General features: G+C 42.1%; 1 protein-coding gene and 1 long non-coding RNA gene across 3 annotated transcripts in view; one reads left to right on the top strand and one right to left on the bottom strand.

Moving 5' to 3' along the window:
• TOP1 (DNA topoisomerase I) overlaps positions 1-25,839 on the bottom strand; it is a 103,188-nt gene that overhangs the window by 1,017 nt on the left and 76,332 nt on the right. Inside the window, 8 exon segments of one of the 2 annotated variants that reach the window (NM_001266512.2) lie at positions 7,222-7,902; positions 8,939-9,088; positions 9,306-9,400; positions 13,123-13,250; positions 14,723-14,837; positions 15,675-15,743; positions 17,015-17,200; positions 18,189-18,332. In NM_001266512.2, the coding sequence (NP_001253441.1) occupies positions 7,800-7,902; positions 8,939-9,088; positions 9,306-9,400; positions 13,123-13,250; positions 14,723-14,837; positions 15,675-15,743; positions 17,015-17,200; positions 18,189-18,332 (990 nt within the window). In that variant the 3' untranslated portion in view covers positions 7,222-7,799. 2 annotated transcript variants of the gene reach the window in all.
• Positions 17,029-21,656, top strand: LOC144332170 (uncharacterized). Its single transcript, XR_013399954.1, has 2 exons — positions 17,029-17,222; positions 20,841-21,656. It is a non-coding gene; the product is annotated as an uncharacterized LOC144332170 (long non-coding RNA).

Genomic DNA, 25,839 nt, shown 5'->3' with positions numbered 1-25,839 from the left:
GAGACAGGGTTTCATCATGTTGGCCAGGTTGGTCTCGACTTCTGACCTCAGGTGATCCACCCGCCGCAGCCTCCCAAAGTGAAGGGATTACAGGTGTGAGCCACTGCACCCAACCTAAACCATTCTTTAATTTTTAGTCAGTTTCTCATGTTAGACATCTGAACAGCCCCTCCTCTGGGTTTGTGAGCCAGCCTGCACCTCAGCATACAGCCAGTATTCCTAAGAACTAACAGTGTACCTTGAACTCCACCCACAACCTGCTGTTTAGGCTCCTGACCCCTGGCCCCCAAATCTGTCTGTGGCTCCAACTTAGTTGTCAGGCCTCACACTTCTTAGGTCATGTCCACCTGCTTTCCTCCTCACCTGGGATGTATTATCTGTCCCTCAAGAGCCTCGTGTTTTCTCTCAAGGCAAAATCACACCTGGCTCAGCTGCTCCCAGGGACTGCTCTCTCCATCGACCTTGGTGTATCTCTGCTGATTGGCCCCTGTAGTGGGACCCAGATGTTGAGGTTCTCCAGCTGGGCTGCAGATGTACCTTCTTCTGAAAGGTGGCAGGGACACTGTGATTGCATCACTGAGGCGACATATGGCAATAAAGGAAGAGAAGGGGAAAGCCCTTGCCAGCTACTGGCCCAGGCCAGGGCAGACCTGCATTTTTCTGTTTTTCTCTCTCCTCCTTGCAACACACTTCACCGATGCATCCTCTAGAGCACTAGGACAGCAAGCTGAGTCAGAACAAGTTCCCACTCCAGCAGTGGGTACAGAAATGCCAACAGACCATGACAATTCAGTATGATGGGGTCCCCTGGAGCACTGAGAAGGGACACTTGGCTTTATTGAGACCTGTTGGTGTTGTGGAGATAGAGCAGAGTGAGAAACTGTATGCCTGAAAGAGATGTGGCCACTCCAGATACAAGGCAAACACTCATTTTCATGATAGGGTCACTCCAAGTTGTTTTGTGGGTTATTATTAATTTTTTGCAACTAAAATATAAACATTTTTAGAGATGCAAATGTCCACATATAATAGTTTATTTAGTTAACATGTACATACTTTAAGTCACATATTTAAAACAATGTGTTGATTCATGAATATTGATTTTTCGCACACTCACATTTTCAGTAAATTATATTCAACTCTTTATATAAATCTTGGATTTCTGTATTTTCACTATAAGTCAGTTTTTAAGTCATCTAATAGAATCTCTCAAAGCACATCATCACTTTCCCTCCCTTCTAAGTTTGAGAGAGAGCAAACAACCTTTTTTTTTTTTTTTTTTGAGACAGTTTCACTCTTGTTGCCCAGGCTGGAGTACAATGGCACGATCTTGGCTCACTGCAACCTCTGCCTCCCAGGTTCAAGCGATTCTCCTGCCTCAGCCTCCCGAGTAGCTGGGATTACAGGTGCACACCACCACACCCGGCTAATTTTTTGTATCTTTTTTTTTTTTTTTTTTTTTTGAGACGGAGTCTTGCTCTGTCTCCCAGGCTGGAGTGCAGTGGCCGGATCTCAGCTCACTGCAAGCTCCGCCTCCCGGGTTTACGCCATTCTCCTGCCTCAGCTTCCCGAGTAGTTGGGACTACAGGCGCCCGCCACCTCGCCCGGCTAGTTTTTTTGTATTTTTCAGTAGAGACGGGGTTTCACCATGTTAGCCAGGATGGTCTCGATCTCCTGACCTCATGATCCACCCGTCTCGGCCTCCCAAAGTGCTGGGATTACAGGCTTGAGCCACCGTGCCCGGCCAATTTTTTGTATTTTTAGTAGAGACAGCGTTTCACCATGGCCAGGGTGGTCTTGAACTCCTGACCTCAGGTGATCCACCAGCCTTGGCCTCCCAGAGTGTTGGGATTACAGGCGTGAGCCACTGTGCCCGGCCAACATTTTTTACTTAAAATTTTTTTACTTAAAAAATAATTTTTGTTGAGGAATAATTTACATATAAATACATCCATTTTTAAGTGTAAAATTTGTGCTTTGACAAATGTATACCCTCATGTAACCTCCACCCAATCAAGAAAGAGAATATTTCCATCATCCCAACATGTTTCCTGGTGCCCCTTTGCAGTCAGTCTCCTGCGTCCCCACCCAGCAACCACTGACTGTCACTACAGATTAGTTTTGCCTATTCTGGAATTTCACATAAATGGAATCATACAGTATGTACTATTGTGTCTACGTTCAGCATAATGTTATTGAGATTCATCCATGTTACAGCAAAGAGAATACTTTCTGAATTAGTATGTGATGTTATCACTGAAAATTGTAACCTAAGCATAATTACCTTTTAGTATAACATTAAGATATTGCTTTTTTCCCCCTCAGTTCCTCTATGGATATATACTAATAATCTTCAAAATAACCAGTTACTGTATTGCTTTAAACATGTTATGAAATATCTCTGCTGGGCATAGTAGCTCACACCTATAATATCAGCATCTGGGGAGGCTGAGACAGGAAGATTGCTTGACCCCGAGAGTTGGAGACCAGCCTGGGCAACATAGTGAGGCCTTGTCTCTAAAAATATAAAAATAAAAAAATTAGCCGGGCATGGTAGCATGCACCTGTAGTCTCAGCTCTTCAGGAAGTTGAAGTGGGAGGATTGTTTGAGCCCAGGAGTTCAAGGCTGCAGTGAGCTATGATCACACCAGTGTACTCTGGCCTGGGCAACAGAGGTGAGACCCTGTGTCTAAATAAAAGACATTTTTAAAGAAAAATCTCGGCCAGGTATGGTGGCTGGGCCGGGTGCAGTGGCTCACACCTGTAATCCCAGCACTTTGGGAGGCTGAAGTGGGCAGATCACCTGAGGTCAGGAGTTCGAGACCAGCCTGGCCAACGTGGTGAAACCGTCTCTACTAAAAATACAAAAAAATTAGCATTATAAGTGGCACATGCCTGTAATCCCAGCTACTCAGGAGGCTAAGGTAGGAGAATCGTTTGAACCTGGGAGGCAGAGGTTGCAGTGAGCCGAGATTGCGCCGCTGCACTCCAGCCTGAGCAACAGAGCAAGACTCCGTCTCAAAAAAAGAAAAAGAAAAATCTCAAATGTGTCTAAGTGCGTAGTATAGTGAATGCCCACATACCCATCATCTAGCTTCAATAATGAATTAGTGGCCACTCTTGTTTCATGCCAAATTCTACCCACTAACCCCTCCCATATTATTTTGACCCAAACCTCAACTCTGTCATGTTATCCATTACTATCTCAGTTCTTCTAAAAGACTGTGGTGTATGTGTGTAGATATGTGTGTAGATAGAATCTCACTCTCACCTAAGCTGGAGTGCAGTGTTACAGTCTTCGCTCATTGCAGCCTTGGGCTCCCAGGCTCAAGTGATCTTTCTGCCTTGACCTCCGAAACTGCTGGGATTACAGGCATGAGCTATTGCTCCTGGCCTAAAAGACTCCTTTAAAAACATTTGTGTGGGCCAGCCAGGCACGGTGGCTCATGGCTGTAATCCCAGCACTCTAGGAGGCTGAGGCGGGAAGATCACAAGGTCAGGAGTTCGAGACCAGCCTGGCCAACATGGTGAAACCCCATCTCTACGAAAAATACAAAAATTAGCTGGGGGTGGTGGCAGGAGGCTGAGGCAGGAGAATGGTTTGAACCCAGGAGGCAGAGGTTGCAATGAGCCAAGATCACACCACTGCACTCCAGCCTGGGTGACAGAGCTATACTCCGTCTCAAAAAAAAAAAAAAAACAAAAAACAAAAACACACACAGTACAATTATAAAATCTAAAAAACGCTTTGCTATTTAGTGATCTCTAAGAGGCTTGTTTAAATGGAATTCTTGGGATTGTGAAAAATAACTACTAAGTCTGTGTTAAATTTCTTTGTCTCCTTGTTTACTGATTTTTGTCAGGGGACTACTTATAAGCATCCAAAACTGGCCTGACTGAGGTCATTTCAGGGTAATGTGTTTTCTCTAAAAAGTGCTTTTTGGTTCAAAACAAGTTGACAGTGTCTCATTATTTGAGGAGTTTCTAAGGAGTAAAATTTTTTCAGAAAAAAATTAAATTTTATGGTATTGAGGAGATGATTTTGGAGTAATTTACTAGGTGTGGAAATGAGAGGAGTGAAGGATGGTGGCCACCTTAGTTTCTGGGTTGGGGGACAGAGGATCTGGTGCCCTTCCCTGAGCTGTGAAGCCCAGGCCCAACAGGCTTGGGGTGGTAGGTACTGAGCTCAGTTCTAGAGATGCTGAGATTGAGGTGCCCGTGGACATGCCCTGCAGAGGTGTAGTTGACAATGTGAGTCTGGAGCTTAGAAAAGGGCTCTAGGCTAGAGAGAAAGAGGTGTCATCACCTTTAGGGGCAAATGAAATCAGCTACGCTGAGATAAGAATCATGGCACTTAGGGCCTGATAGAAGAGGTGACTCAGAAAAAGCCTGATAGGGACCAGGAGGAAAATCAGGAGAGGTTGGCATTATGAAAACCAGAGAGAAGGGAGTGGCCATATATTGAATGATTCCATTTACATGAAATGTTCAGAATGCACATTTAGAAAGGTTAGTGGAGGCTGGGAGTGGTAATGTGGATTAACTCTAAGTGAGCATGAAGGATCTTATAGGGAGATGAAAATGTTCTAAAATTGACTTATGGTTAATAGTTGCACCACTCAGCAAAGTTACTAAAAATCATTGTACCCTCAAAATGATGGAAGGAGTGGTCAACAGTGTCCAGTGCCACAGAGACCCTAAGTAAGACACAGAATGGAGAGCCCATGTATTGGTTTGGTCATTTAGTCATTGGTGATAAGTGGTCAGAGTGAAGAGAAGGAATTGTGGGCTCATGGGACAGAAGCTAGTTGCAGTGGGTGGGGGAATGGCTGGATGGTGTAGATGACTCATTGCAGGTGCTTGTTTGGGAAAAAAGGGAAAGTAGTGCCTGGAAAGGGCTGAGGATTGTGAAGGTTTTTTTTTTTTTTTCATGTTTTAATGTAGCAGAGGTCTGAAATTTGACAGCTTTTGGCAGGGAGAATGGACAGACAGGACTTGCTGGCCAGATTTGGGGGATGGGAGGTGAAGGTGAGGTAAGAGAAGAGAGGAGCCAAGTCAGCACACAGATATCTGGCTTGGGTAGCATGTGGAAGCCCTTTGCCCACACCGAACTCGGGCATCATAGAAAGGCCTGATGGGAGGGTTTCTCAGACCCTGCCCATCTGGCCTGTTCTTGGATGTGGCTGGAAGTAAAACCTACTGGACTAGGCAAGGGGATAAGTTTACTCTTGACTCCTGGGGTCAGGCATCCTTCAAGGCCCTTTACATCTAGCCCCCACCTACCTGTTCAGCTTATTTTCTCATCCCCAGTGGCCAGGTCGGCTTCCCATTCTCTGGCTTTGGTCTCCCAAGCCTGCTGCCACCGTCTGGGATGCCCTTCTCAGTTGTGTTGAGCAGCATCTTGTTGCCCAGCATCTGCCCTCAGACTTGCAAGGACCGTCCTTGCCAGAGAGGTAAGCATTACTTCCTGTTCAACAGCAAGGTCTTCTGCCTGCAAGGCCCTCTTACCTGACCTTCTAGTTCTGGACCAGTTTGTCCCCTAGCTGTGGCATCTGAGGTCCACTTATCACCTACCTACCAGCCACAGTGTATCAAATGGGTACCAAAAGATCCTCTCTGTTGTATTCCCTACATTCAGTGGCCAGCTACCTCAACACAGAATTCAAAAACACCTGGCTGGAGTCTCTCTGCTCCAAAGCAGTGATGGCTACATAACCTCCCTTATTCCCTGGGGTGAATGCTGCCTTTTTCACTGGTTAATGAAAATACAGGCTGCCAAGGACCTCTAGGATTGTGTTGTAGGCCTAGTACCAGCCCTGCCTCCAGCCTCAGGGAGAACAGAGACTATGGGTTCGCCTCCCCGAAGACACCTACCTGCTCGTGCTAACAAGCTAGAGGGCCCAGAGCCCTTCCATTAATTTACCAATTCTGACCCTTCTGGCCTTCCTGCTCCCTGTAGTCCATTTGACCTAGAGACCTCACCTTTCATTCTGAATTCCAGACTTACCTATAATTTAGGATGAGCAAAGGAACAATTTTTGTGGAGACCATAGCCAGCTAAGGTATCTGGAGCATCAGAAAGTGGTCAGAGACCACACTGCCTCTTTCAATTAAGCAGTCAATGCAGGGAGAAGTTTGCATCCCACCTGGGAAGGGGCTTCTGGGATCTGGAACCTTAATTCTCCCCATCCTGATTGTAAGCTTAGCCACATGAGCAAACTCACTCAAAGCAGCTCCCTTCTGCTTTTGGCCAGTACACATGGAAAGCTCTCCAAAACTTTTGACTCTCAAATACAGCTGCAACATCCTGCTCAATATACTTTATCTACGCTAGGCCTCTGATACTGTCTTTGCACCACACCTCTTACTGTGGATATTTTGCACCCTCCCTTCCTTTCCTGTCTTCATCTAAGGATATGGACTTTGGATCCCCTTTAACCCACACCCACAGCAGCAGGACAGGCACACACACCCCTTTCCAGGCCAGGCCCTACCTCATCTGCTCCTGGGAGGAATCTACTCTTGCTGACCTGAGTGGTGAGACCTCATCCCACACTAAGTCCCAGCCCCAACTCTGGCCTGAGGCCCTTTGTAACAAAGAGGCAGACACTTAAGTTTCCGTTAAGTTGTAGGAATTTATTTTAAATAACCTACAGTTGATTAAAAGGGAATTCATGATAAAAATAGAAGATACTTGAGGAAAGATGTGGGAAATGGACTCTGCACACACACTAAACTAACAATGCCTCTAAAACTAATGATTATAGCAAAAAATGTCTTCACATTAAAATTCTGCTTTTTATGTTTTTTTTCCATTTTTTACACAATTACAAAAGAAAAAATAAAAGCCCTAAAATCTTGATTATTTTTCTTTTTTGGACCAAATACTCATTTTCCTCTAAATTTATTGACCTGTGGAACTTTTTATACAATAAAATCTTTCAAGTGAAAGATTAGGGTTAAAAACAAAAAGATGGATATCTTAAAGGGTACAGTGAATGCTCAGAACAAAGGATGATGGGAAAATGGTTTCAGTCACTGATTATTTCATTATCCTTAGACTCACTCGCCCTTCATCCCTCCCCAACCCCAATCTACACGATCTTTAAGATCAAGAAAAAGGTTTAAATATTTTAAAATAATTAAAAATAAAAATTCACATTTAAAAAGGAACACTCAAGTCAGGAAATATTTTCCCATCATGCTTTTCTGTGAACAGGTGTCTGAACCAAAACACTGCCAAAGCCACAACTGCTTCAAGTTTAATGAAAATTGATCCCCATGACAATAGAGAGTGACATCTCTAACAGGTGCGCTGGGTTTTTTGTTCTACTTAATTTTAAATTCCTGAAATGGGGGAGAGGGGAGGGAGTTTAGGAATTTATTTCTATTAAAATATAGAAGTTATTGCAAAACCCTAACTGTAAAAACGCACCAATATAATCGGACTTTGCATACAGTAGCTAAGAGAATCCAAACATTTCAGTGAAACAGTGAATTTGCCTGGTAGAACGCTGACAAATTCCCATTCACTTGCCCTCTTGAAAATAAAAACAAAATTCAAAACAAATCATACAGCTAGAATTTTGATATCTGAAATATTTTTAAATAAGTTGTCCATAGGACAACTGGCTCAGCTCTCCCTTATAATATCTCCAGGTTTATCTTTTCGCAAAGATGTTGGTTTGTTAAGACTTGCTGCCTCTCTCCCCCAGGCACGAGGGCAAGCGAGGCTCAGTTTATCCATCTTTCCCAAACCACACTGTTCCTTTTCACAGAACCCTGCCTCTTGAGACTGGCTAAAACTCGTAGTCTTCATCAGCCATGTCAATGGCCCAGGCAAACTTTTCCCGCTGGGTTTTGTTGTAAATCTTCTCAATTGGGACGCCCCACTTCTTGCACCTGCAAACAAAGGAGAAATAAGGGGGATTAGGGTGACTCAGCAATGGCCCATATCTGAAGCCCAGGGTCAGATGTTCCATCTTCTCTTTCACGTCTGTCTAGTGAGGATGCAAATTAATAGTGCACCAAGCATGTTCTAAAGGTTTTATGTGATCAACTCATTTAATCTTGGCAGTGATCTCTAAAGTAGGTGCTTCTGCAGATGTACAAGTAAAAAAGGTACAGATGAAGAAACTGAGGCAGAGACGTTAGGTAATTTACTGATTTTCTCAAACAGCTAGGTGGTAAGTGACCTGAAATTTGAACCCAAGCAGTTTTTCTCCATGTTCTTAACCCTATACTATATTGCCTTTTAAGAGCTAACCAAACCTCTAGCACCAAACAAGGCAAAACGAGCAGAAAGAGGTACAAAAGAGTTAGGTGGAACCTTTAGCCCGGACTAGCAAGTGCCATAGGGGAGGATATCTCCACCTATGCTCAGAACTTAACAGCTCAAACTAAACATCTTCCAAAACAAAGCCACTTATTTCAGATGTTATGTGACAGTGTGTGTGACACACAGAGAGAAACCTAATATTTATCTGCCTTTGTTAAAGACCCCTCTGCCTCTCTGTGTAAGTTGCTCAGATCTCTATTCTCATCTTTATCTCTTGTTCCTACCTTCAACTGCAAAAAATTTCAACGAAAAGTTTTGTTGAAGGGTAGAGTTGAATGGGCTCTTTCCTATTTTGCCAGAAGCTAAGAGTTTCCATTCCTGTCCTAAAGTTCCATAAGGAATAGGGATGGAACCTGCCTCTTAAAAACATAACATACACTACAAGGCAGTATGACAGCACTGACCATTTAGGAGCAACCAGAATGTTGCAATGCATCTACAGACAAGGTTCAGCAACCAAAGTAACTTGTACACAGCTGAAGCCAGAAGTTTCCCCAGAGGACTAGAAGTGTGCAGCTTAGGAATGGCATGTGAAGGCCACCAGTGCCCTCCACCTTTCTCAAGCTAGCAGCAGGAGCTCAAGGAAGGTTCAACACTTACCAAGCCACTGTGATCCTAGGGTCCAGATAATTGAGTTTGGAGGTTCCCAAGGCAATTTGTTTATTTTCCTCTCGGTCTGTGGCTTGAACTTCCAGCTTCATCAACTGTTCCTCCAGTCTCTGCACAGCCTTCTTCTTTGACTCTACTACCCTAGAAGAATAGCACAGTCCTCAAGAACCAGGCCTGGGCTCTAAACAAGAGCACACTGTACCCATGCTGCCACTTTGAGTCAATAAAAGCCCTAGTACAGAGATTTCCAAAAGACATCCCTCAGAAACCATAGAAAAGCCAGGGCCCCAGGACCTCTGACAGATGCTGCACACACTTTTCCCCACCCGCCCCAACTTTTACAATACCAGGTACGTACTTCTTGGTCTTTGCATCCTTCATGACCTTGGCATCAGCCTTAGCACTTTTCAGGTCTCTCCGGGCATCTGCTAGCTGTTCCTTCTTGGCATCAATCTAGGGGAAATAATAGTGGTAAGGTTATGAGCTGTAGAGGAAAAATGGCTCCCTCAAGATAAGGTGAAACCTAGATGTTATCTGGACCAAGCTGTCTCTGTCAGTGGTTTGTCAGATAAAAACACCAAGGGTGGCTTCATGAAGGCAGGGAGAAGATGCACAGGGACTACTGAATTCAACTATTTGTTCTTCAGTGATCCTGCAAGAAACAAGGGTTCTACAGCATAGTAACCTAGGGGCTCAGGGAAAGGAACCCGCTGGGGCTGGGAATCTGGGTGCTGATCTTTCCATCAGAGAACACTCTGCTGTCAGACATCTGGGAGAACTGCTACAAATGACAGCTGTTTATCAACTAGATCCTGTGCCAGTTTTTAGCTTTCATTCCAAGAACACTGTAGGAGCTACTCTTTAGGAAGCTGAGCCAGGATACTTGCATCTACTGGGCAACCCCAGCTCGTTCCTCAGATCCCACCAGTACTCTGGGAAGGCGGCGACAGCTTCTCAAGGCAAATGGATGCACTGAAGAGAGTACTCAAGGGGCTACAAACTGGCAATTAAAAGATACCCAGGAAGCCAAACAGCTCAGCCAGTCTGTCCCAAACCAGGACATGGCAGGGCCTAGCTTTGGCATTCTGTTTTTAAAAGGAGAGAGGTTGCCGGGCGCGGTGGCTTATGCCTGTAATCCTAGCACTTTGGGAGGCTGAGGTGGGTGGACCACAAGGTCAGGAGATTTAGACCATCCTGGCTAACATGGTGAAACCCCATCTCTACTAAAAATACAAAAAATTAGCCAGGTGTGGTGGTGGGCGCCTGTAGTCCCAGCTACTCGGGAGGCTGAGGCAGGAGAATGGCATGAACCTGGGAGGTGGAGCTTACAGTGAGCCAAGATCACGCCACTACACTCCAGCCTGGGTGACAGAGCGAGACTCCGTCTCAATAAATAAATAAATAAAATAAAAAGGAGAGAGGTCTGAGGTGGGAAGGACCTTAGTTGTCACTCAATGGATGTGAAAACACTTTCAGCTGTGGAGCTTTTTTTCCCAAGTGAAATCTCGTGGAATCCATATCTATAAGGGAAGAGACAAGGGCAGTTTCAGCCTTTCTTGCTTGTTAGAATCCTTGAAGCACCACTGGTGAGAAAGTTCTTAGATTCCTGCTTAGAGACAGCAGTGGGTAACAACATGGAGCTAGAGCCCCTGTCAGTGAGCTCACGCTGCTCTGAGGACAGAAGAACCCCATATCTATGACCATCTAGCTGATCTGTGAGGTTAACACAACCTCCACAGAGTAAATAACATGTCTGACACACACTGGGCTGCTCACTGAGCCCAGAATTGTTTGTTAAATACACACAGCCCAAGACTGGAAACAGAGGCCACCATTGTGAGAGAATCACTAAATATGTTTTACTATGAATGGCTTACTTCCAATATCTATGTTGTCCAAAGCCAAACTGAGGGGACTGATTCTATATACAAAAGCGTCACAGACACCACTAGCCAGATTCTTTTTAGGATAGAAATGTAGCAAACCACAATCTTTTAACCATTTCTGTGAATGCTAAATTGGCAGGCTATGTCAAATTCTCTCAAAGCATCAAAGACTCCATTGATTCACTTGGCAAAAAGGGGCGTGTGTTTGCTTTGTGGGCACACAGGAGAGGAATCCTGGGCTTGGAGGGCTCGTCTGGCAGGCAGCCTGGGCTGCCCAAACAGTGGTTCCAGAGTGAGAGCAACAAAAGACCTCCTCATACTCCTGGGAGGGGTCTTCCTGAATTAGGTAAACAGCACCTGAATATTCATGCTTTTATTTCTGGCTTGGAATGATAACATGAGGAGAATAAACAATTCCAGATGACCAGCATTTAACAGAGTGGCAGCAAATGTGAGCTGCTAGGATGGGCCATCTATAGAGTTCTTTGCCTGCCAATCATATGATCCAAGGACTCAAGAGGTCTATGGATGTATATTCATTCACTGTGGACGGGTACATCTCTTCAAGAAAGCCAGATGGTATCTGTAGCATAAATTATAGGTTGTGTGTACCTTTTGAACCAGCTGTATTACTCATGGGTACTTATCTTAAGGAAATCTCAACAAATGGAAAACATTCTGAGCCTTAAAATGCAGTCTCATTCCATAGTAGTAGTTCTTAAACTCCAGTTGTACAAGTATAGAATTCCATGAACTTGGATGAGAAAAAAATTACATCTATAATTTCAATAACCTCCTTTTGAAATTTATTTATATTTACTTTTAAATTTTTAATAGAGACAGGGTCTCACTCTGTTGCCCGGGTTGGTCTTGAATTACTCAGCTCAAGTGATCCTCCCACCTCAACCTCCCAAAATGCTGAGATTACAGGTGTGAGCCACTGCACCCAGCCTCTAGCTGAAATTTAGCATTTCTTCTTCAGTTATGAATATGGGGAACATCCCAGCACTTTGGGAGGCCGAGACGGGCGGATCACGAGGTCAGGAGATCGAGACCATCCTGGCTAACATGGTGAAACGCCGTCTCTACTAAAACATACAAAAAACTAGCCGGGCGAGGTGGCGGGCGCCTGTAGTCCCAGCTACGCGGGAGGCTGAGCCAGGAGAATGGCGTGAACCTGGGAGGCGGAGCTTGCAGTGAGCTGAGATCCGGCCACTGCACTCTAGCCTGGGTGACAAAGCAAGACTCCATCTCAAAAAAAAAAAAAAAAAAAAAAAATTGAATATGGGGAACAAACCATAGTAATATAATAGCAGCAGCACATATGACTTTATCATCAATAGATGTTAGACATTTTCATTTCATATTTGAATTGCTGCAGAAATCTTAAAGTATCATTGATATTAATTAATTACTACCTTGAAATTTACTACAGCCACCTCAAGACCTTAATAAGGAAGCACATCTATTACTGTATCGGACTTTAAAATGTATTTTGATAACTGTATTTCAATATAATTTGTTTCCTTTTTAACCCTTTATATCTGTTCTATAATGAAATATCTGCAAATTCTCACTGTGGACCACCACGTTAGGATGAATTAGTTATGAAGTCATTGCTAACACAAAAATGTTCATCATCAAATGTTAAGTGCCTTATGGTTTAAAAGCTCAGTACCAGGTGGAGTCAGGAGGAGGAAAGAGGCTCAGGGACAAGGAATAGCACCTATTTGCACACCAGTCTTTCCGTCTAGGGCAGCAACTTGTCTGGCACATGGCCAGTATTCAACAGATGTTTGATGATGAACTATATAAAAATATGATTCATGTGGAATGCGTAAAAATAAAAATAGCTATGCTAGGATTGGAAAGACTTTAAATATATAATTGTTTCATCATCTTTTCAATTTGAAACAATCTAATTTGGAAATGGCTGTATTTCTGAGCTGTGGCAAGGAATTATGAAGACTCTTTAAATCCACTTTCCTCATGTACAATAAGGACAGTAATTAGCAATTAGAATGTACATCAAAGTTAGTTTTTCAAAATAGGGAGTGGCCAGTATAGAACTTCTATCTGTAGAAGAAAGATTTCTTGAACAATGGGTACTCTGATATTCAGTGTCTTGATTAGAGATTAACTACTATCATATTTCCATTTGTTTATCTTTAGCATAGACCTTCTACAACAGACCCAGAACTGGCCTGCTGATATCCCAGCCCCAAATCCTCTCATTTGCAGATGATCTGCCCACAGCAGACACAGTTCCCTTCATTTTATCCAAGATACCTTAGATTGTAAGTTCATCATAGACTTCTCAAAAGTTTTTGGTGGTGCCCTCTGATGGTTACAAAGAATTGCAACAGCTCGATTAGCACGGTTATAAGAAAGGATCTTCGCTGGGATGTTCTCATCCGCTGTAAAGAAAGGAACATGGTAGCAGGAGGGTCAGTTTGCACGCCAAAAGTGAACACACAGTATGTCTTCCCCCAGTGCCTTGTCCCCATGATTCTGCTGGCCCTTATCTTACTCAGATGATTAATTCAAGTTGCCCCCAAGGACTAAGGTCAAAATTTGAGTCAATAGTCTTAAGAAAATGATAGTAGTAAGTTTATATGTAAGCTTGGGCTGGGTAAATTCCCATCATAAGAGGAACTCTGAGTCTAGGTAATATAATAAAATCTACATCTTTCTTTTTACTCAGGGAACTTGACTAGGGACCCTTCATCTCCTTGCTTCCTCCCCACCCATATGCTCATCATAGGTGCTGCTGCTATTACTATGGTTTGTTGCCCATATTCCTAAGTTCTATGCTGGCCACTCCCTACCTCCCCACCTCTCCACCCAATATAGCCAGAACAGAATGAGGAATTGAAGGGACATTAAAAGTTTAAAAGTTTTAAGCCACAGGTGGTAGTAGTATTTTATGATTATTATTATTTTAGAGATAGGGTCTCACTCTGTCACCCAGGCTGGAGTACGGTGGTATGGTCATAGCTCATTACAGCCCTAAACTCCTGGGCTCAGCCTCCCAGGCAGCTGGGACTACAGGTGCACACTGCCATGCCTGCCTAATTTTCAGAAATTTTTGTAGAGACAAGGTCTCACTATGTTGCCCAGGCTGGTCTGGAACTCCTGGGTTCAAGTGATTCTCCTGCCTTGGCTACCCAAGTGCTGGGATTACAGGTGTGAGCCACTGCACCTGGCCTGGTAGTATCTTATTTAAAAAGAAAAATTATAAATGCCATCCAAAAAAATTGTTTTTATTTGTATAGTGTGGCATTCTTTCTACCACCTTAAAATAATGACCCTCAACATACCTACCTCTGGCTTTTCTGGTTCATATTTTAAGGCCACTTGACGTATTTACAGAGGGCAGTGGAAATTCAATAGTGACTGGGCTCCAGGAAAAAAAAGCCCATGGATCTTGGTGATGATATTCTAAAAATCAGCTATAGAAAGTATCTACTCTCTTATGGGGAAAAAAAATGACAGAAACTTCAGGGGAAGGACTTGTTCCTGTATTTTTCTGGTAACCATGACAACTTTACTCTCTCCAATTTAACAGAACATCACAGCACTGTCTTCACTCTGTGGGCTTTTAAGTAATATACGTATAAAACACAAATGCAGGCATTTTCATAGCAGGTGAAAAGCTGTCAGCATTCCATGAAATTAATCTTGAAGTTAGGGGTGGGAAGGGGGAAACAGTACTGATCCTATGTTTATACAACTAAGCATAGCATTAGCTGGCTACTAGAGGTCTAAAGCGAAAAAGTGACCACAATGGTAGGGAAAAAAAGTAGAACTGACTCTAAGACTTAGCTAAGCAAGGACACCGGATACCATTAGTAGGGGTGTGGGCCCTGTCTGGCCAAGCAATACTTACGGGCTGTGAGTTCTTTTAGCTGCTGCTGTAGCGTGATGGAGGCGTTGTATGTACGGAATACCTTGGCTGTCAAGCCCTCCATGAGATCCTGAAGATGCTTATTCAGAATACCAGTCTGGAGGAGACAAAGCAACAGAGATTTAGGTCAAAGCTTTACTACCTGCTCCTTCTGGCAGTCCTAGGAGTAATTTATGCCAGTGCAGTCACAATCTTGTCGGTTTATTGCCCTACAAGTGGGAAGTTAGGGAAAGAGGAAAAGAATTCCAGAATACAGGGTTACATGATGCCTCTCTATGAAGTATTTCAGTCTTTCTGTGTGTGTATGACAGGGTCTCACTCTGACACCCAGCCTGGAGTGCAGTGGTGCAATCTTGTTCACTGCAGCCTCCATCTCCTGGGCTCATGCAATCCCCCTGAGGCTCTTAAGTAGCTGGGACTACAGGTGTGGACTACCATGCCTGGATATTGGTTTTGCCATGTTGCCCAGGCTGGTCTCAAACTCCTGACCTCAAGGGATCTGCCCTACTTGACCTCCCAAAGTGCTCCGGTAACAGGCATGAGCCACCAAGCCTGGCCCAGGTTGGTGGGCTTAACAGACCAATAAAGCAAATTTGTCCTTCCCTATTAGGATATCAGGGACAGGTTTTGGGTCTCCAGCAGGGGTGGCTGGGCATCCAGTGAAGTGAAAGTGCTGCAGAAGCAGGGAAGGATAAAAGGTAGGGCTTGTCTACCCCCCACCCTGAGTGCTTTAGCAGCTGTTCTGCAGCAGATGTGTCTTCTCGTGACTGCAGATTCACTGTGGGCTCAGAGGGAGGAAGACAGTGTGTATGGGATGCCACAGAGCAGGCCAGGCTAAAGGGAGAGCCCAAGTCGTCTGCCAGCAACTCTCCCCCGCTTTAGGTACTGTAAGGCTCTGGCTGGGACTCCAACATAGTGTGCTTTGTCTACTCACATTGAGTCTATCAAAAAGATCATCCTCAGGCTGCTTGTTCTCCATAAATAGTTGTAGGTTCTTAAAAACCTAGAAGACAAAGTGAATCCTAATTATTATTCTTTGAAAAAATCCTAACTTTAGAAATAATTCCAAACTTAAAGAAACTTGCAAAGAAAAAGGCACAAGGAAGATGCATACATCGTCACTGAGATTCACTGTTAACGTTTCACCCCATTCACCATTTGCACAGTGCGCATGTATGCTCACTCTCTCCATGTGTATATTTACAGATATATATACATAATTATTTGTTCTGAGCCATTTATAAGCACTTACTTATCATATGGTCCTAAAGTACATTTATAAGTACTTATAATATGGTCCCAAACATTTCAGTGTGTATGTTCTAAAAATAGATATTCCCTTACATTTACACAGTATTTATCAGCTTCAAAAATTTACATTGATACATACTGTTATCTAATCTACTGTCCACAGTCCAATTTTGTCAGTTTACCTGATGATGCCCTTTATCTCACCAGTACAGAATCCAATCTGAGGTCAGGTATTACATTTAATTGTCAAATCTCTTTAGTCTCTCATACAGAGTACTTCCACAGCTAGCAAAACCTAATTACTGATTATAGTGTCCTTATAAGAAGAGGACTGCTGATGGGCTGGATTATTAGGATCCTGCACACTATACGTCTCTGGTTCAAGCCCAATACTATGGAAAAGATTAGATTGGGACTATAGATCTGTAGCACCCTCTTCAGTGATGGGCTCAGAGATCTGGGGACTAACAGATTAACCTTTCACTCAGGAGCTGGAGAGAGGCTGAGCAAAGATGCAAAGTGACAAATGTGCCACATGACCAGGGGATACTAAGAGACAGTTAAATCATATGCTGAATTTGCTGTAAGGGCCTATTCTACAGCATGCTCCAATGAATACTGCTACAGAAGGCCACTCAATTGAATACTGCTACCAGAAGATAGCACAGGGCGGGACAGTGACTAAAAGGGGGTACACAAGATACCAAATAATACCTCTCCTCTTTCAAGTCATTTATTTTTATTTTAATTTGAGAGGCAGAGTCTCACTATTTTGCCCAGGCTGGAGTGCAGTGGTTATTCACAGGTGTGATCACAGCACACTACAGCCTCAAACTTTTGGTCTCTGGTGATTCTCCTGTCTCAGCCTTCTGAGTAGCTGGGTCTACAGGCATGTGCCACAATGCCTGTCTCAAGTCACTTTTGCTGGTGCCCAGCAAAGTGCAGAACACACAAAAAAGCAGTCAACCCATGCTTGTTGAATAATGAAAAACAAGCCAGACAGTACAGGCTACGTTAACTTACTCGTTTCTCAACAGGGACCTTGTTATAGTATCTGATGGAGTCCTTCCCAAGGAAGTCAAACTCTACCACATATTCCTGACCATCCAGCTCTGGGTGTAGATTGATGTGCTCCACACGAAGTGAGCAGCAACCCACAGTATCCGCTGTTTCTCCTTCCTCCTTTTCATTGCCTGCTCTCAAAGCAAGCTGCCCAGGAAAGAAAGAAAAGGTGAGCATGAGACAGACTCTTGCTGTGTCACCAGGCTGGAGTGCAGTGGCGCAATCTTGGCTCACTGCAACCTTCGCCTCTCTGGTTCAAGTGATTCTCCTGCCTCAGCCTCCCAAGTAGCTGGGACTACAGGTGTCCACCACCACGCCTGGCCAATTTTTTTTGTATGTTTAGTAGAGATGGGGTTTCACCACGTTGGCCAGGATGGTCTCGATCTCTTGACCTCGTGATCCACCTGCCTCGGACTCCCAAAGTGCTGAGATTACAGGCATGAGCCACCACGCCCGGCCTTTTGACCCTTATACAATTTCTGGGAATCCAAAACAGAAGCCTCCCAATTCTGTTTGAAGCTACAGCATCAGTCAGCATGGCCTGGAAACTCTGGATTCTGCAGTGTTACTTCCTCCCCCACCCACTATGAAATCTAGAGGGATGTTAAATATTCAAGCTCCTCTTCTGTCTGTTCTGTCCTCTGAAATGGGGATGGAGAAAACAAAAAAAAATAAATAAGGCAGCAAATGAGGGAGTGCTGCTACTCTGGGCAATCAAACTTAAAAAGCTAGTGTGAATTTTGAGACAAGTCAGAACTTATGTTAAAACACAAGACTGGGGGAAAAACATGAACTTCTTTTTCTTCTCGTGAGTACCAAGAAATCGATCTCCTCTAGAGCATGGTCTTTAAAACTATATAATGGTGATACCTGCATGGTTTATTTAACCAATTTTATAAGTTATAACCAACTTTCTAAAGGAATGAAATAAAGTAAAAAAAAAAAAATCAGAATCTACTGCTCACAGTAAGGCTAAGCATTGTTCTGTGCAACTTCTGATTCAGTTATACACACAAATATATTTCTATGTGTGTTGAGTTGTGATATATAGTATGTGGCACAGGGCCTGGGGCAGAGCAGAAACTCCCTTTGTTAAGCTCAACACTAGACAATGCCGATGGGAAGATGCTCTCACCTTGTCGATGAAGTACAGGGCTACAGCTCTCTGCCGGACTTTCATTTCTTTGGACTTCCAGTCTTCTCGATACTGGTTCCGGATCTTGTCCACACATTTTTTCAGCCGCCGAGCAGTCTCGTATTTCTGCCAGTCCTTCTCACCCTATAAAGACCCAAACCCAAAGGCAGATTACTTCGGGACAGTGTAGTAAAGGCAGACTTTGAATATAGCCAGGCAAGGTGATGCAAGTCTGTAATCCCGGCTAGCTAATCGGGAGGTTAAGGCACAAGAATTGCTTGAACACAGGGGGCAGAGGTTGCAGTGAGCCGAGATCATGCCACTGCACTCCAGCATGGGTGACAAAGCGACATGTTGAATAAAAGAGCAGGAACTTGACCTTAAGCAAAGGTAAAAAAGAATAGTACTGAAGAGAGAGTTTGGCACATTTAACCTGATAAGAATGCACACTGTCCCATCTCACTGCCAAGCACAACTGACTTCTGAGGCTTTCCCAGAAGAAAGTTTCTAGTTTTAATTCTGTAAAATGTTTATGTTCCTGGGAAAAACCCACATGGGATGTCCCAAAAACTAAATTCTGTCAACACAAAGCATATAATCACCCTCATTCCCACATCAGTTTCACAGCCTTGCTGCCAACTCTGCGACCCAATAGCAGTTTTCTACTAGGACTGAATTCCATTAAATCTAAGTGAATTCCATTAAATTACAGTGTGGTGAAGCTGTCAGAGACACAGAACCAAAGACTACAACATGTAATTACTAAGGACACAATGACTTCCAGGAACAACCATACTTATTCACCATTTTCTAACTTCTGCATTTCAAAGCATTTCTTGATGAGACTGAGAGGAACTATGTTTCTGGAAAGCCTTGAAAAAAAATAAGAGCTTTTGGTGGAAGGGTTAAAAGTTGATTCTAAAGCCAATGAAGGGTTATTAAAACCGTGTGAAAACTGAATCTAAACAATAGTGAAGAAGAATTTCTGCTACCAAGCTGAATGAAAATAGACTCACAAGCAAGAGCCAATTATGACAAGTGAGAAGGGAAAAATTTCAAGAAATCCCAGAAGCAGGGGGTTACATAAAACAGCATAAAACAGACTACATGACATAAACATAGAGAAGGAATTTAAGAATCCAAGAATCTCTGCTCTTAATTTCCCCACCCACAACAAAGGAAAGTGGTAGTGATTTCTGCCCACACATGCCTGGTTCCTGACTATGACGTGGGCCCATGGTCCTAGAGACATAAGACCTGTGGTGAAGATAGCCAGCCTTTCAGCCTGGGTAACAGAGGATGACCCTATCAAAGAAAAGGGGTGGGCGGTGGGGTGGGGGCAGAACCAGCCTTCTGGGTGTGCATAAGCATGAGGTACCTAGAGCAACAATGTCTTCCACTTCTCGATCCTGAAAGTACTCAGAAATTAAAAGCTTACAACAGTAAAGCTAAGGAGTCAGCACTCTCACAATCATGTGTGCCACTGGTATGTACTTGTCTGGCTATAAAACAGGAGTTTCAGTAACTACCTGCTATTATGGGTTGGTGATTTAGTAGTTGGTGACGCAGAAAAAATACCTAAGTCTTAGTACATTTTGACATTTAACAGGGTGAATTAGAAAAGGTGAGATACAAGCTGTCCTCATGCACAAGTCAGTAGAAAATCTCCATGACAACTGTTCTTACACATGCACGGAAAAATTGGACACAAAAGGCTCACCTTCAACAGTAGAGTACCCAGCTCAGAAGTGGCCTCTTTCCCCTCACTCTAATGCACACAGGCTACCAAAGCCTGTTTCAAAGTCCCCTAGGGTTACGTTTGCTCAGTTCCTTAGTCACACCACTGGAATGTAAGGTAGGAGTCAGGCAAATGAGATTTAGAAAAACCCAAGCCTTAAGTCATTCACAGGATACTACCAGACCAACTTTTCTTCACAGGCTGGCTGGGCTCCTGCACAAAGGATCCAGGATTCTCTCAAGCTGAGATGGAGGTGGGGGCAGAAGCCACCCCGCTTAGATCTAGCAGGAGATGGCTGGCCTCCAAGAAGTATGCTTGTCCCTGCAGTGTTCAATGCCCTAAACAAACTTTCTTAGACAACTTTTAGAAAATAAACTAACCACCTAGGTCTTCCAGGCAAGGTATCACAAAACCATCTCAAGAAGACAAGGAATCCACTGGAGAAGGCTGCCTTTGACCACCTCTCCTCTTTCCCTAATTCAATCACACTTCAGTAATGGGTAAAAATCTAATTTAACTGATTGTAGATGACATTCTTTGGGTGACTTCTTTAAACTAGCAGGCCCACTATATTGTCTCTCTAATATAGCTGCTATCCATTCAGCAGAGTGGTTGGGTGGAATCAGGATCTGGATTCAAGATTACAAAGTTGGGGGTGAGAAGGCAAACTGGACCCTGTTTTCTAGTAACTTTCTCAGACGTTTGTATTGGGGAAGATGACATTTACCAGTATTCTTACATGGCTCTTTATTTCCCTTCTCGGGCAATCTCCATCAAGCAACCACTGATCCTTCAATCTGATTACTATCATCATAGATTAGTTTTGCTTAGTCTAGATTATATAAATAGAATCACAGTATAGACTCCTCTGTCTGCCTTTTTAACGCTTTCTTTTTCTTTTTTCTCTGAGACAGCATCCCGCTCTGTCACCAGGCTGGAGTACAGTGGTGCAATCTTGGCTCAGTGCAACCTCCGCCCCTCGGGTTCAAGCAATTCCCATGTCTCAGCCTCCTGAGTAGCTGAGATTACAGGTGTGCGCCACCCTTGGCTAATTTTTGTATTTTTTTGTAGAGACATAGTTTCGCCATGTTGGCCAGGCTGGTCTCGAAATCCTGACCTGAAGTGATCCACCAGCCTCGGCCTCCCAAAGTGCTTGGATTACAGGCATGCACCAACCACACCTGGCCTTTAACGTGTTTTTAAGATTCATCCATGTTGTTGAATATATAAGTAGTTCCCTTCTTTAACTGCTGATAAATATAGTATATTCTATGACTGTACCATAATGTGTTATCTATTCTGGGATGTTTCCACTCTTATGAATATAGCACTGCTATGAACATTCTTGTACAAGTCTTTTCATGGACAAATATGTTTTTATTTCACTTGAGGTAAAAATACCTAGAACTGGAATTCGTATCTCCCTGTGGCTAAATCTTCACTCCACTGATAATTAGTGATGTCGAGTACTCTTTCATTTGCTTATTTATTGACCATTCCTGTATCTTCTTTTGTATAGTATATGTTTAAGTCTTTTGCTTTTTTTATTATGGGAATGTCTGTCTTTTTATTATGGAGCTATAGGAATTCTTTGTATAGTATGGATATAAGCCCTTTGCCAGATAAACATGTTGCAAATATTTTCTTTTAGTCTGTAAATTCTGTATTTATTTTAGCAGTGTCTTTTGTTGAACATACATTTTTAATTTTAATGAAGTCCATTTAGTCAACTGTTTCTCTTGTTGGTGTTTCTCTGTCCTAAGGAATCTACTCTAAGGTCATATTCTACCATGATATCACCTACAAGCTTTAATATTTTAGTCTTCACACTTAGGTCTATGTTAGTCTTATTAATACACAGATTTAAAACGTTTTGAATTTTATACCAAGATGCCAGGCTCAGAATATATATGTATATATTTTTAATGAGCTTGTGTCTTATTTTCTCTAATAGAACTCACCAAAATGAGAGCTTTCCAAGATGAATAGTGTAAATATATTTTCCTTCACATTAAGCCCTTTAATCCCTAGGTTACATAAAAAAGGTTGTAGGCACATACATCTTTGGAACCCCACAGAATTCTAGACTCTAAAGAGAAAAAAGGCAGAAGTGTGTATTTGGCACTGAGAGTATTTTAACAGGATTGAACGCAACATGATGTCAACATTGATCCTAAAGTTTGCTGTATTTCATTTGAAAGAAAAATTGTGATGATAAATTCTGTATGTAAGGTTAAGGCTGGTTTGAAAAACCTGAATTTTACTAAGGGCTACTTTCCCTGGGTTGTGAGAGCAGGTAATGCTTCCAAATGCTTCCAAATGCAATCCACTTACAGCAGTGGATTGTACTTAGCAGTGAGTACCCATAAACATCCTTTTTGTAAACTCCTAGATTATGCAGGACAAGAAACTCCTGGGTTATCTGGAATCAGAGTTTCCTTGGTTGAAACTGCAGGTTCCAGAAGGCTAGCTGTCATTCCAATGCTATTTCAGATCCTATGGGCACCAGGCACAGAGTGGGAGAGAAAGAGAATGGAAATACACTTGCAAGATGTCTGTGTAATGGAAATCCTGGGAGGAAAAGCAAAAACAAACTGGGATGAACATAAAATGAATGAGCTCAGGACAACTTTTTAGTACCTAGAGCAAGTGTTATTGTAGTTCTCAAAATCCTTTCAATGACCTTTGAGGCTAGAAGTAGTGGCAATGACTGTGGTAATGACTGCAAGTAGGTCAATCCAAGTTTCCAGTAAAGGGGCAAAGACAGGATACATAAAAAGATCACACTTCAGCTGTTCTACAACTTTGTGCTTTTTACCCTTCAATGCTCTAATTTTTTAAATTGTTGAAAATTCATAGTTCACATCATGCTTGTGCTACATTTCTTGATAGAGCACAGATAGGATAGAATGATACACTATTATGTGAGGGAAGTAAGTAAGTAAAATATAGACACAAGAGTAAGTACAGATGGCTCTTAGAATAGGAGACATCTCTGGAGGCTGAGCAGAGATGTGTAGAACAAAAGCATCGTGATGGCAGTCTCCCATACAGCCGACCTAAAGCCCTCCATGAAGTAAAACCACAAGTTACCACCCTTCAGCACTCTACTATAAAAACGTTATCTGTTATTGACTGCTGGGTCACAATAAGACATACTTTAATTACGTTTGCTCCAAATATGTAGCAATGTAAGTGCTCTAGGCTGGATGTGGTGGCTCACACCTACCCAGCACTTTGGGGGGCCGAGACAGGAGGATCACTTCTTGCTCCATGCAAGAAGTGGGGACCTGAAGTCAGGGGCCTTATTAGCTTGGGCTGAGCTGGCCTAGGAGACTCCCTGCAAGACAGAAAGTAATGAACACAGAAGGAGAAGAAGGGGAAGAAAAGAGAATAATACATAAGCAAAAAACACCTCCCAGTTAAAAGGGCTTACAAACAGAAATTTCAAAAGACACAAGGAAAATGGCTCAGAAAAACTGCCAACAGTAATTAGCACATGAATTCATGGTAGGTAACATTTTATAGAACCATCTTACAAAGACTTTCAAGTAAGTGTGTTTAGTATGCATAAAAAGATACAAAATCTAAAAACATGAAATTATAAAACAAAAATGAAACAAAATCAGATATAAAATTAGAAATTTTGAAAACAAAAAGTAGTAATTGAAATAAATTATAGATGGAATAAATTTTAGATTAAATATAACTAGAAACAGAATTAGTGAATTGGAAGTGAGTGCTACAACTCACCCAAAATGAAGTATTCCCCTGAACTTAAAAGTTAAAAAATCAGACCTAAAGAGACAAAGGGTATGAAAATATAGTTTAAAAAAGATGTCTAGATTGAAAAGTGCCAACACTCATCTAATAGGACTCTAAAAAAGAACTACAGAAGGAATGGTCTAGACGCTATGGAAGAAATAATGACTGGTAATACTGTAGGATAAAGTACATTAGTCCTCAGATTGAAAGTCTGACTATCTATAAATACATATATATCCCTGGATACAGCATAGTGAAACCAGAATCTATCAATGATAAGACACTTTCTTGATTGGAGAAAAGACAGACTATGAGTTAAGATGAAAATAAAGAAATTTTCAGGTAAACAAAGGTGAGTGAGTGCCACTGTTGGGTCTTCACTAAAGAAGCATTAAAGGGTGTATTTCAACAAGACAAAAAACCCCAGAAGGTAAGAGATAAAGGAAGCACTGAGTATAGAAATTAATAAAACATTTGGCTGTGACTGCTATTGACTAGGGAAAGGGTTAGGATTTTATGGATAATTGTGTTTAGAAATAAAAATTAAAACTTAAAGAAATATGAAATATATGAACTGAAAATGAACTGTTTTTATAAATAATTATCTACATAGAAACCCCAAATGACAGACACTTTTAGAACTAAGAGTTCAACAACCCTGAACAACTCTGAGCACCTCTTGTATCTGCTGCCAGATACAAGATCAACACCTCAAAATTATAAGCATAACCACTTCAGGAATAACCAACAGAAATGTAATGGAAAAAAATCTCATTCACATTGGCAATAAAAACTATAAGGTCACTTAAAAATAAAAATTTTTTAAATGTAAAACCTTTATGAAGAAAATTAAAAAACCATATTGGTGGATACATTCAAAAGACATGAATAGAGAGGCACAACATGTTCCTGAATTGGAAACTCAATTATATTGTCAGTATCTTTCCCCATTAATCTATAAATATATTGCAATTCCTATAACAATCTCAACAGTTTTCATTAGAATTTGTTAATTAACAAGTTTATCAACAGTTTTCATTAGAATTTGAAAAAGTTTATCTTAAAGTTAATATGAAACAGCAGAGGGCCAAGAATAGCCAAAGCAATTTTGAAGAAGGAAACAAACTTGTCCTACTCAATAGACTTTATAAAGCTACAGAAGTTAGGACAGTATGCTACTGATGCAGAAACAGACACACTAATTAAAGAGGACAGAGAGCCCAGAAACAGTCTGACACATATGTAGATATATCTTATATACAAGAGAGGAGGTAATACAACTAAATAGTTCTGTGACAACAGTTTACTCATTTGGAAAATATATTAGATTTCAACTTCTTCCCATATGCAAAAATACATTCTAGTCGATCTAAGACCCAAATGTAAAAAGCAAAACTTTAGAAACATTAGCAAGGATATGGAAAAAGAGGAATACTGTTGTGGGTGGAGACGGGAGGAGAGGAGGAGAGTAATGATGTAAATTGGAGTACGTAAGAGAACAATTTGGAAATATCTAATGTGTAAAACAAATTTTCATCCATATACACAAGAAACGTGTTTCTTCCAGCACTGTTTAAAGGGCAAGAGACTGTATAACAACTCTAAATACCTCTTAAGAAGAGAACAGAGGCAGGGTATGGTGGCTCACACCTATAATCCCAGCACTTTGTGAGGCTGAGGTGAGCAGATCACTTGAGGTCAGTTCAAAACCAGCCTGGCCAACATGGTGAAATCCCGTCTCTACTAAAAATACAAAAATTAGCTGGGCGTGGTGGCACACGCCTATAATTCCAGCTACTCAGGAAGCTGAGGCACCAAAACCACTTGAATCCAGGAGGCAAAGGTTACAGTGAGCCAAGATCACGCCACTGCACTACAGGGTGGGCGACAGAGCGAGACACTGTCTCAAAAGACCAACAACAAAAACCAACAGAATAGATAAGTTTTTATGATATAATAGAATACCATGTCACAAGTAAAACGGATTAATTAAAAGTGTAGGTTAAGATAATAAAACCTCAAAATCAAAGCTGGAGAGAAATAAACAAGTTGCAGAATGATCCCAGTAACATACCTAATTTAAAACTAAAACTTGTTTTTAGTTTACAATATGTTGTACAATATATGTCTTTAGCTTACAAGTTTACA

This window comes from Macaca mulatta, chromosome 10 (genome assembly GCF_049350105.2).
Source record: "Macaca mulatta isolate MMU2019108-1 chromosome 10, T2T-MMU8v2.0, whole genome shotgun sequence".
Taxonomy (NCBI): Eukaryota; Metazoa; Chordata; class Mammalia; order Primates; family Cercopithecidae; genus Macaca; species Macaca mulatta.
Note: the sequence above shows the minus strand (reverse complement) of the source record. Positions and strands in the feature narration are given on the sequence as shown.